This window comes from Anopheles coustani, chromosome 2 (assembly GCF_943734705.1).
Source record: "Anopheles coustani chromosome 2, idAnoCousDA_361_x.2, whole genome shotgun sequence".
Classification (NCBI taxonomy): domain Eukaryota; kingdom Metazoa; phylum Arthropoda; class Insecta; order Diptera; family Culicidae; genus Anopheles; species Anopheles coustani.
The window spans coordinates 75,877,822-75,896,927 of NC_071289.1; the positions used below are offsets into that span (position 1 = coordinate 75,877,822).

A 19,106-nucleotide genomic window follows, 5' to 3' on the forward strand; every position below is an offset into this window, starting at 1 on the left:
AATTGAATAAAAGTGAGTGAATAGAATCTTAAACTGATTGATGAATTTAATGACAGATTTAAATCAACGCAAACAGTTTTTGCATCTCTTTCAATATTGGAAATGCTCGGAAGGGTTTAAATTCCACCGAGGGACGTTGAAGCAAGTGATTGACCTAAAAGAAATCTGTAGCACTAATGACAATCATCTTAAATCTATGATAATCAAAACAGCTTGCCTTGTGTTGTTCCTTTTGAACACAACGGTGGTATATAGGGTCTACGATGAAACGATTTGGGTTTTCTCAGTTCTCCTAGTTGTAATTCCTATTTATGTATTACATATTTTTCACTCAAAATATATAAAAAATAATGAACGCTTGTTTCACCCAACCATCGAGTAAGTGTTAATTATTTTTTAATAATATATCGTTTTCCAATTGTGCATTATTTTATGCACGAACATAGATCCGATAACGATGCTACACAATGTTGAAATATGTCTCCCCCGTTCAACAGTGGAGAACAATTTCTTATCAATGATCGTGCAACACAAAAGGATCACTGATCAGAGTAATGAAGGTTTCCAACATTGCCTTCAATTTCAGATCGCATTCCATTGCAGCACCCTGGTTTCGGTGGTAATTGTGCCCTTTTCGTACCAGTTTGCCTTTCCGTTCATTTTAATTACGACCTTTTCTTCTCTCATGCCGCATGCCGGAAAACTGACGCGTTGAAATGCGCCCAAACAAACGGGAGCCAAAAGCAAACCCACGATAAGGACTGGACGAATGTACGGCTACCGAGAGCAACATTTGTAAGCAAATTTTATGATTAATGCTCGGGTGCCAGCCCCCGCGGGCAACTGGTCCGATGTCCGGTCAAAGCAGGGGCCAAAAATTGCATCAACCACGTCAACACGGAGGTCGGCTCTAAGGGTAGGGGCGATGGTTTGCTGTCGCCCGGAGGTCGATCGTGAGGGTATCGTTTCTTTGGCATGTGAACCTTTCTTGTTTTTAGTTTTGCCGATCTTGATCACGATTACGAAATTTATATCAGCGAATGCGTAAGTTCACCCAGGCTTGGCGAATAAAATGGTCTGTGTCGAAGCACAATGCATGCAAAAAAAACCAAAAATTATGCGAAAGGCAAAAGGAAACGCCTGCGAAACTTTTTTTTATTTTTGAAGAAAAAATGCAAATTAGTAATCGTAAAATGCAAACGATTGTAAAGGACGTAAATTTTATTTCAGACATACTTTCTTCTGACGACTTTGTGGGAAGGAGATCGTATGTATCGAATGTGGAACGATCATAAAGCCGTATATTTTACCCCCACTTAACGAATGATTGATGTTTTACTCGATACACGTCATAAACAATTGAATGTAAAATCCATTCTTAACATACGAAACATTGATTGCATAAATCAAATTCTTCATCAAAAGTATGTTTATACACGACAGGTACAAGAGCTCAACATAAAATGTGTATTAATTAAATGGTTATTAAAATTTTCTAGCTGTTAAGAAAGAATAATCTACGGATTGAAAAATCCTCGCAAAAGTGAAAACAGTACCAAAACACGTGTTCCTCGTCCTAAGAGTACAATTTCTGAAAAAATATCTTCCCCGATGCAGAGAACACGATGCTACGTAAAAATAACCGATGGTGGCCTCTGCCAATGCCAACCTCAAACAAATCGGCATCAAGAACTGCAGCTGATATCAATAAAAAACGTACAACAACCCGCACGATGGTTGAAAGTAAAATGGAGGAACAAAAATAAAAGTTTATTATGCGTTTATAAATAACCCTGATGGTTGGAGAGGGTTGTGGGAAGGAGCAACCGGTGGTGTGTTTTGATGACACCGACTCCGATTCGGATTTGGCGCAACCGCCCACCACCATCGTACCATTTGTGCTGGTTGAGTTTTCATGAGCACATGTTCCATCAAGTCCTTCCAAAAGAATTTGTTTTCCAATGGCAAAAGAATTAATTTTACTTACTTACAAGTGTGGTAAATAAATTTTAAATATGAAGAAACAACAAAATGTTCAGTACAGTTCACTACAGTTCAGAATGTTCAGAATTCACCACCCAAAAGAAGCATCTATCGCCAGAGAAAAGAAGGTATTTCGTAGTTCAATACTTGAGTGCTTCGTCATTGGCTACCAGCTCAAGTAAGTCTTTCCAAGGCCCGTCGATAAACGATACTGATACACTTTGGAGCTCACTTATTCGAGTTATTATACACTTATGGTTGGAACGAGGAGCGAACCTTAGATCTCACCCGCGACCCCCAACCAGGACTTCTCAACCCGATGATCATCGCCACCAAACACAATTCAAACGGAGGAGTTCGATTAGTTCACCCATAAATCGAACCGCCAATCCAATCACACCAGTGTAGAAGAAACTTCCCGCTTCGATCCGATCGCTGGCAAACGAGATTAGTCAAAGGCCGCCGTGCGCAATCGCCGGGAAACGGGAAACATGGAAAAGAGAGACGCAACACTTGCAAGAACTAAGAACCGCCGAAGATGGAAACCTCAACGAGTCCGAGGAGTCTTGCGGGCGCGTGCGCTCATCTCGGACGGCTTGGCTTGAGCGCGATCCAATCGATCTCGAAATTCTTCTTCTTAAATGCTTCACAACCTTTCCCTCTTCCCCCACCTCTTCCCTCTCCCCCGGGCACCCGGCCGAGAGGCCGAGTAGACACGCCGTCGAACGGGCTTTTCCCATCATCATCCCCTTTGTGATGATGCTGTAAATGAATTCACAGGCCTGATGTCAGAGTTAGATTGGATAGAAAACGACTGCACGAAGCAAGAAGAAATGATTGGTGAGGAGAGAGGGGGAGGGGGGGGGGTCGCACGAGCAGAAGGATGGGGTGAAACCTTGAAAAATGAGCGACGTTGAACGACTCCACAACCCCGAAAGCCGCCCCAATACGATTCTCCGGTGCCGTCCCGAGAGGTTTACACAAACTGGCTTAAGTCATGACAGTCCCCCCCGCGCCCCCACCCAACCCACTAACGCCGACGTTGACGTCATCGGTATGGCGTCGTCGCGGGCATCGGCATCGGCTGGGGAGCACGCGTTTCCGAGGGAAAGAAACGCGATTCCATCCGCCGTACGCCGTAAATAGGAGGCAACCATGGGGTACCGCCGTACGTGTCGCTGTAACGTGATGCTAGGAGCTACGGTGGTGTTGGTGCATCGTCGGAAAGATTATCAGCAAATTACAACGAACGACGACGACGAGAAAAAAAGGAAAGACCCTCTGCTCCATTAACCTACGCGAATTAAGTGGCCTACGATCGATCGGAGAAGCGATGGAAACAAGAAACATTCGGAATAAAACGTTGTAGCGTTGTCAAAAACAAGTTAAATTATTAAAAATATTTAAATACTCTGCTGGTAAAACTGTAACTGAACTATTTTAATCAGTAAATATAAAACAGAAAGCTACTTGTTTAGTTTAGCTGTCGTGTAAAAACCCTCAATCGTTCAAGACCTCTGAAGACATACGAACGTGACATCGCGTGCTGGTATGATTATGATGGAGCTCCGACTTATCAGCTACGGCAGCGGGAGAGTTAACATTAATACACTTGTTCTTCGAATCGTACCCCACTCCTGCCCCCATTCTGTCACTCCATTGGCAACTAAGGACTAGAGCAATAATGTATTACAACATTGTTGAAAGGTATCCATTCCAAAACGCCCACGACAAAAAGATACTGTACATCGCGTTGAACAATTCTCATTGCACGGTGGGATTTGTTTATATAAACAACAGGACACCTTAAACTTTGCATCATAACTGAAGTTTGTACTGATTTTGTTGATTAATAGAAAGTTTATACTATGTTAATCATTCAAACAACAGTTATTTCAAAATCTATCTGTTCCTTCTTATTTCTACTTAGGTAGCCATAAGTGAGCAGTTTTTGCCTGATGAAGCTGTATCCATTCTAGAAATCCCATTGAATACTAATCATTGAACACTTTTTGGTGAGTATTACGTTAGAATTATAACAGAGGCAACAAATATTAACATTGATGTAATTGATTGTAAAAACGCTTGCGCTTTACATGCTGTACGCTTTCGTGATGTTTGTTTCGTATCATCCCACAAAACATCACGAATATTTTCGACAAATCAACGAAAACTAATATTTTCCATATTTTCAGATAGGATTATCGATTACTCTAAGGTTGGAAGATCCAGGTCAAACATTTTTATCTGAGCTTGGTTTTTTGGTTTATTATCATTCCTACTTTTACCTACTGCGAGCCTATTGTGCAAGGATATTATTTAACACTAGAACTACCGGACCAGTCATTTTGACCGGTTCGTTACTTTTTCAATCACATTTATTGCTTAAGGATAAACCATTAATTAATGCATGACTTTCACACATCCAATGGAATGTTAATTTTTATGCATCCAAAAATAAAATTTTCTATTTAATATTGAGTTTCAAGCGTCAACATCGTGGTAGTGCTAGTGTTAAGTAGTTCTCAAAGCTGTTTCAACCACATTAGAATAATTTCGAGCTACGAACACCGAGCTCCGCTTAATCTACCCCCAATAAACTTGCTGATAGCGATTGGTGATGTATTGAAAAGAGGGAGAGAGAGAAGGCGGGCGCTGTAATTGTTCGTGACGTTTCCCGCGTCTAACGCCAAGGCTCGTCGATACGACCGTCGAAAGGGGGATTTTCATCTTCACCCCAGATGGCGCTCATTAGTAAAGCACCGGCGAGGTACTTGAATGGTTTGAAGAAAAAAACCAAAATGAGCATCCACCATGCATGCAGTCAACACCTGCGATGTTGTTAATTGATTAACGATACTCTCCAAGGGTATTAGCAGCAAGCTACAACGACATAACAACACATGGGAGAACGTCGCTCGACGCAACGGATGCAGTACTCCGATAAAAGAAAAACATGCTTTCAATTTATTATTAATTTTGTGTTACCATCTATTTGGTGTAAAATTTCTCTTTGAAAAAACATGATCATGCCCCTATCAGCTTCAGCAACAGCAGCAATATTATTATAGCACATCCTCGCTCACCAAAGCACCAACCATCAGCCAGCTGCTGTGGATTGGTTTTATTGTTACAAAACGACGATAAGAAACAATCGGTGGTGTCATAAACGTTCCCTTGGCCGATCGAAGAAAACACGACACACACCGCCGCCACGACCCGGTTTTGGGTTGATGAATGTTTAATGGCGAACTTTGAACCACCATCGTGCTGTGCTCGTTAAGGTTCGGGTGACGCACGTTTCCGATAACGGAAAACATTGACAGCGTATTACATCTGCATGATAAAAGGGATTGACATTTTGCCGGGGAAGAAATTAAAATATCGTCGACGTTTTAGCACCGAGAGGTTAAGGTCATTTCTTCCGGGTGGTAACCAGATGTTGAACGGAGGTGGATCCCTTAATTATTTATGGCAATATTTTTTTTAAATCGAGTGTGAAATATGTGAATTTTTCCTTTTTTTTCTTTGAACCGCAATACCATATTCCATCGATGTGAAATGGGACGTTAAGGAGGTGCTAAATACAACACCCTCCCCATAGTGCACAAAAGCGTATGTATGTACGGATGGTGGCAACGGCAGATTCAGCTCCTAATCTCCATCAGGTGATAACGGGTGGGCGAAAATTGATTAGTTTGTTAACATGAACTCTCCCCCTCCTACAAACCCATCCAGCCAAGCATGGGGGGGTTAATTTACATTCGATGGCTTTGAACAAAGAGGGGCAAAACAAGATGAGACACTGGAGAGCGGGTAGGGCATGAACCCAAAGGGACCCCATATTAATCGGATAATTATCGGCACCGGGACGTGAGGACGGAGGATAAGAGGTACCATCCGAATTCCCACCGATTTCCCGTGTTGGCGTGTTGAGCAACGATGCACACCGAGGTGCATTCGGCCCGCGGGCATGCATGCACATGCAACCTGGCATGCAACCTGCCCATGGGTAGGCGCAACAGGCCACTAATAGGCCTGCTGGCGGGCGAGCAAGGCGAACGACTTCCAACGGCTATTGACATTTTATGGCATCGATTAACCGAGACGCAGCACCTATCATTATCTGTTTAGATTGCATCCTCCCCGTGTTCCCGTCCCGACGGAACAACATATTGCCTATTATAATATATTCATCAAAATATATAAATTCCGTACATTCATCGTTCGTCGCTGGAGTATCTTGTGTCTTAAACGTTTTTTTCTGCTTTTAAATGCTTCATTCGAGCCACAGAAAGAAACTCCAAGAGTCACAACTCTGTCAGCAACGCGCATAAACGGACCCAATGGTTTATGGCCGTAGAGCATAAGCGAGGATCTGGCAAACGAAAACCCGTTTTGGAAGGAGAATGTCTCGTAAAGGTTCATCAGGCTGTCTTCCCTGGGTTCATTGGAATTCAATCAAATTCCACCAAGAAGTGATAGCAGCGGTGAGTCACAAATTTACATTTAAAATGATTCAGTAAGTAAGTTGAATGAACTTTTAAATACTGTTCAACACAGCATTGTGGAAAAAATAGTTGAAAGTGTTAAAAAAGGCAAGAAGAATGTGCTTTATTTTCTTCTGGGACCTGAAGACATCACAAATTTCTAGTTATTTTTATTTTATTTTTTTTTTTTGTTTTGACATCATAACTTGGTAAAATGCAATCGTACAGACCATGAAAATACTAAATAACGGGGTTCAATAACTCAAGTGTGATTAACTTTACAATGCACTATGATTTTTTCATTGACTCAAGATATTTATGCAAAAGGATTTAATATCTAAAAGGGCGGTTTACACCCTGTAACTTTTTCCTTAGTTATGTTATTTAACACATTGACTGCCAAGCGTTTTTAGCACACTTTTTAGTACCATCTTTTTTAATAAATTTTGTTTATAACATTTACTAAACCAACTATTTGTGAAGGCTAAGCAAAAACTTAGCTTCCCAAAGAATTAAAACATTATAAAAGATACGATATAAAATATTATTATAATTTTTATGTTGCATTTTCATTTATTTATGGGTCAAAATTTTTTAGAACCGATTTCTGCTGTCACCGCCTGCACTTTAGGGTGACATGGCAGTCAACGTGTTAAAAGAGATGAATTAATATACAAAAATGAGGAGCAGCTATTTAGTTAGCAAAATCGAAACACGTAAGAGAAATACGAAACGAAACTGTAATGCACGTAACAAGAATTCAAAATGAAAACGGATTAATAAATCGGTGTTAAAAAATCTCAACCAAATAACCATTCCCATTGGTAATTCTCCCCTTGCCGAGTAACTTGACGCCACTCCATTCCCTCATGATCCAACTACACTCCGCAAGCGCAACCAAGCCCACATACAAGAGCCCATGAAACTGCTCACCCTGACCAGCACCCAAACACAAACATCGGCGCAGAACGGACCCGCGATCCATGAATGAATGATCACACCGCGGGGAGCGAAGATGGCGCATCGAGCAAAAGGAAATGAAAAGCATAAGTTGTCGAATCAACCGTGAGGGGCATGAATCATCGCCGCATCCAGACCGTGCACCAGCAGCAGTGGTCGTCGCAGCAGCAGCAAACGAACTCATAAAACCCACCACGTGCACCACACATTTCATCCCACACCCCGGGTAAAAGGGGAGCAGAGGCAAAAAAAAGGCAAACCCGGCGCAGTCATAAAACAATCGTAACTTCTTTTTGCGTTATCGACCCACATCCAATATATTATTTTTGTTAGACTTTTCTTGTTTGGGCGCCATAAGTTGAGGATGATTGAACGACGCGGTGCGCAGCGAGTGGGGTGCGAGAAGATGATCAATTTTGGAAAAACAAATACCACCCTAGCACAAACACCAACAATCGCGGCCGATTTCCAGCGAGGCGGTGAGGACACCGTACCGCGACGAGGGAGTCCGAAAGAAATTGATCCATTTTCGTTTGCGGGAAACACAAAACTCTCCTAACTTTTCCTTCGACGAAGAGGGAGAGGGATCAATAGTGAAGGAATGCTTGATTGGCTTTTAAGGGATTTTTATTTGATTTTTCCAACTGTACAAAATGGAAAGTCACGGCTACGTTCGGCAGCGTAACGTATACCCTAGGTTTTCCTCTCAGCCACAGCAGAGCTCGGATGGCAAAGTGCAATTGATTTATTTTATATTCGAGTAGTTTGATCAATCTTCGTCAAATAATCTAGACGAAGTACTTCATCCATACCATTTTTTTATTGTTTATTTTAAATCCAATGTTTTCCACTTACCACTTAGTATTATTAAAAAATTTCTTCAAAAAAACAAAAACCTAAAAAACGGAAGGACTTTGAGAAGTTTTAAATATTGTTCGAAAATAAAATGCTTGCTAATAGATAAAACCACCACTCGTTGCGGGCTTTACCGATTTCCATCCAACATTGGAAGCCACATTCCGCATAATCCTTCCTTGCAGGAAATAAGGCTGGGAAACTTTTAAATAGCCATTAGGGCCAGTTCCACCCTGAGGCATATTTTCCTAAGGCAAACTCCGCTGCACTGCATTCAATATCATTCCTTTTACAAAATCCTACAAAAGCAATCCCTTCAAGCTGTATTTCATGCGCCTTGAGCCTGGCCAACGAAGAAAGAGGGTTTGAATTATACGCGTGGTGTTATAGATTATTTAGATTCTTCGGTAAACAATCCGGTGGGATTTCGGTATGCTGCATATCTTGCCCAAACTACCTCCTTTTTTACAGAGAGCCAACTTTCCCTCCGTTCCAAGGAGAGTGTAGAAAGTGAGTGGGGGGGTAAAAAATGAAGCCACATCCTCCAGGAAAACTGCAGCACAATGGCTTGTACGTGATGGCTTTTGCCATCGCCCCGTGGGAACAGGAAGATGAAACCCATTCGGGAAGTAACGGATTCTGGCACAAATATTTTACCACTTTCACTTGTCCGCGGTCTCTCTTGCACGTTTCTACCATTTTCTTGTCCTTTTGATCCGGAGGACGATCGATTTTTAGAACCGAATAGGAAATAGAACGAACGCACTCCGCCGCTTCCCTGCTGGGAGGGGGGGAAAAGTTTGGGTGAATTTCTAATTTATTGCCAGCTGCAATATGCTGGGGATCGTATGTAGAGCTCCACACTGGGGAAGAGAATGACCAATGTCCTTTCGACCGATTGAAACCGGTAGAGAAGGTTGCTGCCCACCACAAGATGGAGGAATGTTTGGACAGTTTTTAGCATAGAAATCTCGATGGGCGTGAATGTTTAATGATTTCTTAGTTTATGACAGAAATTACATTGTTAAAATCGACGTTTCTGAAAACAAAACAAAATTAAAAACTATGTACGTTCATGGTTTATCCACAATCTCGCTTCTTTTCAATTACTCAAAAAATAATAGAATTTCCCAGCATTAAATGGAAGGAAATGACTCACTATTTCAAAATCCTTCGCTTCGTTCGCGTGAGAGAGAAAAGAAAACCAGAAATTAATAGATCGCAATCAACCACACCAAAGCCATCGCAGTGAAACGATCACGGTTTAGGATTTTCTGTCGGTCATCATCATCATAAAACGTCTTTTGTAAAGAGTGTAATAAAACAAATCTGACGAAGATAAAGGCAGGATGCTTTACTTTTCCACACCCCCAAATTTGCTGGAAAAACATCGACGGAAAGGTGCATAAAGATGCACGTCTATTAACTGTCCACTGCTTTAGGATGCTTTCTTTCGTTTCTCCGTGCGAACACGAAAACGATAGAATAAATCAGGCAGAATTCAGTCGCGATATTTGATTGTTCTTTTTCCTTTTTTTAAATTAATTATCGTTGAAAAACTGACCGCCACAAAGCAAACGAAAGCGGGGGACACATACAAATACCCGCTTTAGCACACGTCACCCGCTCTCGGCGATGATGATATCTTTCCTAGAGAGCCGTTGCCATTTTGGCGTGATGCAATATTACAGGGGGAGGGGGCGAGGGGGGCGGGGGGAAGTAAAAGTTAGAGTGCGCGGGGGTGATATGAATGACTCACCCCGAACCACGGCACTGTTGGGCGGGAAACAGATGAACAACACACCCTCGCCTCTTGGTGGTTTCCTCCCGCGTTCGGGTTAGCAATATCGAACAACGATGTTTACGAGCGAAATGATAAACAGTGTGGCGAACTTTCGAGATTTTTGGCCATCTATTTAGTTCATCCAGCCCGCACCCCTCGACGTACACGGCGACAAATCTGCACAAACACCAGCAACGGAGGCAAAACGGGGAGCTCTTTCGAACATTTCAGGGACCAATAAAACCAACCTGCCCAGCATCTGGATGATGGAAGGAACAGATGAGAGGAAATACGACGATTATTCCCGACCACCGGAGAAAATGATAACGAGGAGCATATTGGATTTGGGGAAAAAGAGTGTTGCCTAAACTAACTTATTTAGATAAATGTGTCTCCCCAGCCATTCCAGCAACCCATTTCTGAGACAAATTTAAATTATTTAACTTTGCGATGGATACGACCGACCGTTGCAGAGTGTCGCCACGAAAAAGAACAGACGGCATCTTCCAGGAACCACGTCTGCGGGCTCATCGGCTCGTTTTTAACCCCGTTACCATTTTCCTAGAAAGAGTTTTCCTTATCGGACTGGGCAGGCAAGTTTTATGGCGATGGTTTAAACGGTTTCGCCAGTGGAAAGATAATATTGCAACTCATTTACATTCATTCGGCTTGACCAATAAATAACCTCAAAAACATGCGACACCACGGACGGACGTCATCGAACGGATCTCGCTAGACGGCAGGATAACTCGGCATCGTAAAACCGGTCACCACACCGAACTCCGGGGACACTCCCGTCGACTGGAGTGACGCAAAACCCTCCGGTCGTCCCCTTGATTGGGCAAGTCTCGATAATATTTCCACCGTTCAATGCCGCCCGACCGCCCGGCCGCACTCTGGGGGGAGCAGAGTTGCTCAATCGGAACAGGTTCTCGGTCGCACGCCATCGCACGGTTTATACGCTCGTGGCTGTGGTGACGAGGTTGGTTTTTTGACGCAAATAGGGCCACCCAAACCCAGGACAACGACTTCGGGTCGAAAGTTGAACGTCACATTTGAAACACTACAGCATGCCTCACGGTGTGGAAAGCGCAGGGAAACGGTGGGAAAAGTTGTCTTGGAAGGGGTGGAGGGAATAACAAACTTGCAGTATCCTGTGGGAATCCATTCCTACATCATTACCGATATGGATGCAAATAGGATAAGTTTGAAGTTTGAATTTATATCACCAAACAGTACCAACACCAGGTGGGTTAATGTCTGACATCGATTATATACTCGTACAAATTTGGTAACTTATGCCATAACAAATTTTGTATTACTTTTCTGTACATTTTTTACTGACTTATTGCTATACTTGTTTACTATCAGTAGGCATTCTTCCATTGAACGTTCATGGCTAACATTGCTATTTTCTCTCAATAGAAATTTTCTTTGTCATTTTACTGCTCTTAAATTTTCCCAGATTTTATCTACACCAGTGTTATCAATATTAATACTGAGCAGAAATAATGATTACGGCAATCTATGTTAATCTTAGCAAGGAATACAAATGAAAGATTAACAGCTTTTATGTTATTGATCTTCCATTTTCATTACTAAACATAAAGTGTATACAAATTCAAAAAATCATCATAATCGAAGCAGCTTTAAAACCCCTTTTTCTACCAGTATTTTAAGAGACTGAGGTATCTATTTCGTTAAACAATATATAAGACTGAAAAGTCTCGCCTTCCTTCTGTACCACATATGCACCATCAATTTAAACATGTTAGTAAAATATTTGGACAAGGGTGGCAAAAGGGATTAATACAGTTACAAAACTAGATTGCAACACACGTTTAAATCCACGAAACTGTGTCTCTTTAATTCCCCCTTAGGTCGACAAAAAAAAACGCACCTCGAGTGAAAGGACCTAACAGGGAAAGGGGTTGGTCCGTAAACTCGGGCCGAAGAACTTTAAACCGGCTGGTTGCGCTTGATATCGCTATTACGTAGGTATGTCCCATATGTCTACGCCGTACGACGTGCTGGTAAGTGCCCGTTTGCAACCCGTACCCAAAGGCATGGGGCATGGCAGCACGGAGTGTCATGACGGGGGAATGATGTTAGAAAGTAGCGCCAACGTGAGATAATTAAGATTTGCACGTTCCCCGCGCTCGGCCAAGCAGGGTTGGAATGTTTGTTTGATTACTCTAAAAAAAAACATTTGAAATTGATTATTTGCATTTGCAGAATCGTTCTGTGTGCAAGCTAGTCTAAAACATAGCAGGCGAACGGATTCTGATCTTAATCCAAGCAATCCCCTGTGCCCTACTTATCGCTTTTGCATTTTTATGCTTTATAAGCGGAAAGAAAACTTCCGTCACGAAACGTCATGACTATTACGCATTGTTATCAATCATTTGTTTCAGATGCGTCCAGATCAAACGTGCGAAAGATATGCCACATCCAGGGCGGACGAGCTCCATGTTATCTTAGCATACACATCAAACGATGCAAGAGCCCTTGGAATCGTTGCCATGGAGCTTGGGCGAAGAGAAGAGAAAAAACTAAGTGATAAAGAAGAGTGGCTGTTTGCTTAGAGCTAGCATTTTTTTCCTCACCTTCAGAACTGTGTTTATCTTTTCCCCAGAACGGCGCGTTTCTCCGGGGACAGAATTTTCTCCCGCCGCCCCTGGCGAGCTGCAAACGGGTGGGCAGGCGGCTGGATGAAAGAACTTCTGCCCTCTATCCCTTTCTTCGGGCGTCTCGTCGGATTGATGTTTAAACTTTTCTGCGCTGTTTCGTGGAAGCAAACTTAGCTCTTTTCTCGTGTAGTGTTTTTCTTAGATTTTTCTTCGCTGTTCTTCCCCGCAACCTGGAATGGCTGCCCCAATGTAAATGCACTGCTCGCACCTTTTCCTCGCGGATGGATGCAAAACCACGGGCACACATTCACATACACACACACTCACGCGCGCGCGTCCAATCCTTGCCAAAGGTACGCCAAACCACACAAGAATTCAACGGCAACGCGCGCGCATACCTTTCTTGTAACACCGCGACAGCACCCGTCGCGGGCCACTACCGGCCCTTCCGCTTTCCAAAACACACACACACATACGCATATACACGCACGTCACACCGCAAAACTCACCGAAAACAAGCACGCACGCACGCACGCGCACTCGGCACAAACGACGAACGAGACCTTTTTTCGTCGCGGATTTCACCTTCCCGTTCGAGGGAGTTGGTTTTCCCCACGGTATTTTTCACGGGCTTCAGAATTCACGCACGGTGGCTTTCATTCAATTTCGGCTGGGCTGCATTGTTTTTTTTCTACGGGGAGCTGCAATTAAAGAAGAGCTATTATTGTCCGCAACCGGAATCGAGATGGTTGAGATGAGTGTAGGATAGGATGGCTTGCTCCGTTTTCTTTTTGCATAACCTATTACTTGCGATGCTTTCATAGGGAGGAGTGGAAAAATAAACTATCAAGAGGAAGGGTACGTGGCGGTGGACAATCAATCAAAAGAGGGAAGAAAGAAGCGGGATAGAACTCGGGAGAGCGAAGGAGAGAGAAACTGAGGGACTTTCAGCTCCTCTTCGTCTTCTTCTTCTTCTCGCGAACGGTCAAAAATTCTAGTACTACGCGCTCACACCGCGCCTCACGCACACACGAGCAGACGTTTGCTCGCTAACGCGCCGCGCGATGCACACGCGCGTTTTCTTTCGATTTTATTATCGTCGATGCCATGATGGGACGGTGATCGCAAGATTCTGATGGGGCTAACTACTCAGCAGCGAAAGGAAACTGCAGCACACTAAACACACTACTACTAGCTGCCCCCGGGAAACCCAGCCATCTTTGCGGGACGTTTGGCTTCTCTTTCGGCCACCAAGCGGATCGAAAGAGCGAACAACAAGCACGCAACTTTCCGAGCGACACGATCGATTTTCACGTTCCGTTTTTCTCGCCTGCGCTTATTTGACCACTGTCACTGCACTTCTGCAGCTTCTATTTCACTTTTGCAACCCTCCCGAAACGCTACCTTCCGCCCGACCGGATGGTAGCGTTTTTCGCTGTGTGTGAACAAAGTAAACACGGTTCGCCTGTGGCCCGCAATCAAGCGCCCTCTGGGACGAACTTTTTCGCACTCTGCACAGATGTTTACCTGCAAGGGGCGTTGTATTTTACAACGCATAAAAGCACTGCTTGGAACTATTTGGCCAGAAGGTAAATTTGTGATGCAGAACACCGCGAGCACATCCTCGCAAAAATTTATTAGCGCTGCTCCAGAAACCGACACATATGCTTCGACGGACGAATCGCGACTGAGCAAGTAGTGTTGGCAGAATCGGGATTCGGTAGACCCGAAGACTCGATCCTTGGACGGATTCTATAGATTCGAATCTCATTTTACGGGTTCTAAAGGTTTGATTCAATCGGGATTCGAATCAGATTTTTTTTGTATGGGACTCAATTTGGTTCGGTTCATGTGATTGACTTCACCTTACTTAGACATAGATCGAGTTTTTTTGAGCTATTTTACTTTGGTTCAACAAACATTTACAGCTTGCAATTTCAGAATGGATTTGAATCAAAAGATTCGAATCCCAACCAGCAATTCACTTTCCCAACACTATGAGCACCTGCTCCGGACCTGTCGAGTTCAATAATGCGTGGATCCATGGAACGGGGAACTTAGTTTCACGAAATCAGCTTGAAAAAACGTTTCATTGTACGAAACATATTGATTTATAAAACAATTCAGTTAAAGCTTTTGAATGCTGGTAAACAAGGTTAAAATAAGGATTCTTGCAGAATTATCAAAAACGGTTTTGTTTGTGAATCCCGTATACAAACTCCGCTAACTGAGTGGTTCCATTAGACAGTACGATTGAGCGAAGTGAGCACGTAAGCGAGATGCAGACAATTTCAACAATTTCTACCTTGAGTTTAGATAGCAATAGCACCGTTGAACGAGCGAAGCTAGCGTGAAAGTGAGATGCACAATTCCTACGCTCCGGTTTTCCCACGCACTTTACAGTTTCCCCAGGCGCTATACTTTTGCTAAGGATACTATGGATGCTGGATGGTAGGGGACATTTTTCTTGCGCTGAACGAGTTTTTGGTAGTCGATGGTTACTTTGGCGAAATAAAACAAAGCAAAGCGTGAACGTGCTACACAGTTTCATTCAAAGTTTGTAGTACGAAGTAAATGAAACGTTTTCCAGATTTAAGGGACAATTTTTTCGAAAATTTTTACATAAGGAAAAGTGGTGCTGCAACATGATGGAAATAACCAACGCAGAATAAAATTAAGTATATAACTAAATCCATAAGGTTAGGCCCTGTAAACGGGCCCTGCACCCGGGGCCTGTCAACGGGCCTACTTACCGGGCCCTATAAACGGGCTGTATTACCGGGCCATGTAAAAGGGACCTGTCAACGGGCCGACTTACCGGGCCCTGTAAACTGAGTCCTGTAACTGGGCAGTGCAACCGGGTCCTGTAAATTGGCCGTGTTGCTGGGCCCTGTAACTGGGACCTGTAAACGGGCCCAGTAAACGGGTCCTGTAACTGGTCCTGTAACTGGACCGTGTAACCGGGCCGTTTTACCTAGTATCATTAAAACGCACAAACTAGATTCAACATGGTTAAGCGTTAGCATAACGTTAACGCGTTACAAGCGTTCACAATATGAACATTTGTATCGGCATTATGTGGAACAGTTAAGCATCATGTAAAAGTCATAAAAAGTAGACTTATTTTTTGAAAATCAACCTATTAATAAATTATAAAACTTCATTTGATCCAAGTTATCGGATTGATTTTAACCTAGTGAAATTTCTATATCGAATTGTCAAGCTGTCACACGAAAAACGTCAAACAAGTAGAATCCAGCGAATTACATAAAACAGTGTCGAAGGATAATTTTCCGACACACTCTTCTGGGCACGAAAATCGGATTGCCCCGGTTTGGTTATCCTTCCGTGTTGGTAGTAAATCTTCCGGTCACACCATGGCCTCCATCCTGCGCTCCTTTGCATCGGCTGTCGCCAAGAGCGGTGTACTGAACGCCAATGGTAAGTGGAACAGTTGCACCTACCAAGAATTGGTGTTTGTTTTGATAAAATTCTCAAGCAATAACGTATCCTTATCCGAATATTTTAGGTCTAACCCGGGCGGCACCGGCCGTAATGCTGCGTTATAAATCGACCGAACCGGCAGCAGAAACGAGACGTGTGTTTACAGTCCCATAGAGGCAATCTTCAGTTGGCATTAACCATATTTCTGTTTCACCTTTAGCCACCGTCCGCAAACCGGATGCCGCCGCTCGTTCGGAGCTATCGGATTTTGGCAAGTACGTTGCCGAGTGCCTGCCGAAGTACGTGCAGAAGGTGCAGCTAACGTCCGGCGATGAGCTGGAGGTCCTGATCGCCCCGGAAGGTGTCGTGCCGGTGCTGCAGTTCTTGAAGGATCACCATAATGCACAGTTTGCCAATCTAGTCGACATTGCCGGTATGGATGTGCCATCGCGTCCGCATCGCTTCGAGATCATCTACAACATTCTCTCGCTGCGCTACAATTCTCGCATTCGCGTGAAGACCTACACCGACGAGTTGACCCCGATCGATTCGTGCAATGAGGTATTTAAAGCGGCCAACTGGTACGAACGCGAAATCTGGGACATGTACGGAGTGTTCTTTGCGAACCATCCGGATCTGCGCCGCATCCTGACCGACTACGGTTTCGAGGGACATCCGCAGCGTCGCGACTTTCCGCTCAGCGGCTACGTTGAGCTGCGCTACGATGACGAAAAGAAACGAGTCGTCTGTGAACCGCTTGAGCTGGCCCAGGAGTTCCGCAAGTTTGACTTGGCGGCACCGTGGGAACAGTTCCCCAATTTCCGTAACGCCAATCCGGCCTCCGAAGAGATTGCTACAAAGCCGGCGGAAAAGTAAATAGTGTTCAAAGAAACACACTGTACACGATGGGCAATTTGAGAGTAATTGTGTTTGGTTGATAGGATGAAATATAACTGGATAATACTGTAAAATCGTATATGAAGGTACTTCAAGTTTCTTTCAATCCGTATCGTTCATACTCCCCGAAAACAAAATTCATTGTGATTAAAATGTGAAACTATGTTTTTATATTATATTGTACAGGTCGAAATTAGTGATGATCACATAAATACATAAGTGTTGTGTTGTACCTTAGATTTTGTTGTTTCATCACCCGCATCAACGTTCGTTTTACCTGCGTTGTAACTTTCGCTCGAATTTCTTTTGCTTGTGCCCGATTTACCGCCGGCTTTTGCACGACCACGTTTCTGCGATCCTTCATTGGCAGGTAGAGGTTCCTCCTTTAACAACCCAATCTTCCTCCAAATGGTGGTCTTCGGAAGGGAGTATTTTCTGGCCGCCTCGGACAACGACATACTGCCCGACAGGCACTTCTGTGCGGCCTCGATGACCCGCTGCTTAAACGTGTCGCCCTTATCGCGCTGCTTCAACGCAACCGTGTCCGGTAACTCTCCCTCGCTGTACAAACGGATCTTGTCACGGTGCAGTGTCGAGATGGGAATGTCAAATCGCCGGCTCACATTCAGTAGCTTTTCTCCGGCCTTTATGGCTTCCATCGCTTCACGCCGTGGACTGGGAAACTCGTACTGGTGTGGTTTGGCTGGCCGAGCGATTTTCACCGTTTTGCGCCACAGGACTGTTTTTGGGATATTGTAGGTCACCGCTGCTTGCCGAAAACTAGCGCCAGAGTTAACGACAGCATCGACCGCCTTTTCCAAACGTTCAGCGTAACTTAACGCAGTGGATTCCTTGTCTTTGCATGACTCCTTGTCCACCGTGCCCGAGTCTGCTTTAGCGGTTTCCATGTCCTCCAGTTCGTCCGTCATAAACTTTTCAATGCAGGATAGGTTTACCGTTTCATCGAAAGGTTGCTCATCTGTTGCATCGTCAGCGCCATCCTGCTGTGGTCCATCGTCTTCGGTTAAATCATAATATTCAGCACAAGATTGGTCCTCAACAGCATGATCCTTGATGTTTTGAAAGGAATCTTCATGCACTTCCCTAACCACGGTTCCTTGAAAGACAATCTGCTCAATTGACGAACCGAATGCTTGATTTTGTTCCACCTCCAGCACGCTTCTGTCTGCAGCATCCGAATGCACCACGGACATGAGGTACGAGGTCGAGCTGGATGTAGATTTTTGTGTAACATTATCCGACAGTTCAAACGTTGCAGGACTTTGATCAACGATGCTCGCCCCCTGTACTCGGCCATCATTACTATTAACTCCACGTATTTGCAGTAGGTAGCAAGCATCAAGAAACAAGGACATATCCTCTGCGCGAAGTTTAACCTCTCCCGTGTAGATGAACTGCAAAACACACTGCATGCTTCCGACGGTAACATCGGGAATAATCACCTTTAAAGGATCCGTTCCAGAAACCGGTTGATTAGCTGTGGCTTGGAAGATGTTTTCAAAAAATGATGAAGCCATTCCAAGCACCATTCGGCTGGCTCGCAGGTGGCCATCGGAGAGAATCAGCTCGCAATCTGTATACTGTAGATGTTCGTAGATTCCAGTGTAGATGCGTAGCATGTGTTCACCGAACTTGTCCCATTTCACGCTTGAAATGGCTGACTTTATTGTAACCGCCATAATGTAGGAGTCGACTGATTGATTTTAACTTGAATCTGGAACCATAACACGATGAAATATTAACAATTAAAATCCGTCGAAGTGAAGCAAACGAATTTTCTAAACCCAGTGTTTATTTACAAACAAATCAAACGATGTAGAGTCTAAAATACGGAGCTGAACCTATATGGGTTCGAACTAACGAATGATCTTCCGACAAGCTGCAGTTCCGGGAACGGAGAAATGGGTCCGAAAAAAACGTCGTACCGACAAACGGTCATCAAGAGCAGTGATGGGGAAACTGAATCCCTACAGGGATTCGAATCTTTCGATTCAAATCCATTCTGAGATCCGGCTCTTCGAATCCGAATCCCAATCCGTCATA

General features: G+C 43.8%; 3 protein-coding genes across 3 annotated transcripts in view; 1 reads left to right on the forward strand and 2 right to left on the reverse strand.

Annotated features, from left to right (window-relative positions):
• LOC131261967 (ecdysone-induced protein 74EF-like) overlaps positions 1-14,363 on the reverse strand; it is a 44,711-nt gene extending 30,348 nt beyond the window's left edge. Inside the window, exons 1-2 of the mRNA XM_058263847.1 lie at positions 14,229-14,363; positions 12,678-13,402 (exon numbers count right to left, since the gene is read on the reverse strand). The gene's annotated coding sequence lies outside the window, so the exon portion shown is untranslated. The remainder of the gene's footprint in view (positions 1-12,677; positions 13,403-14,228) is intronic.
• Positions 14,364-15,950: 1,587 nt separating this feature from the next.
• On the forward strand, positions 15,951-17,137 carry LOC131262988 (NADH dehydrogenase [ubiquinone] iron-sulfur protein 3, mitochondrial). The gene is made up of 3 exons (XM_058265102.1): positions 15,951-16,142; positions 16,231-16,299; positions 16,366-17,137. The coding sequence occupies exons 1-3, from the start codon at positions 16,079-16,081 to the stop codon at positions 17,019-17,021; spliced, it is 789 nt and encodes a 262-aa protein (XP_058121085.1). The 5' UTR covers positions 15,951-16,078; the 3' UTR covers positions 17,022-17,137.
• Positions 17,138-17,228: 91 nt separating this feature from the next.
• Positions 17,229-18,832, reverse strand: LOC131263741 (modifier of mdg4). Its single transcript, XM_058265995.1, has one exon. The coding sequence runs from the start codon at positions 18,740-18,742 to the stop codon at positions 17,246-17,248; it is 1,497 nt and encodes a 498-aa protein (XP_058121978.1). The 5' UTR covers positions 18,743-18,832; the 3' UTR covers positions 17,229-17,245.
• Positions 18,833-19,106: the final 274 nt, after the last annotated feature.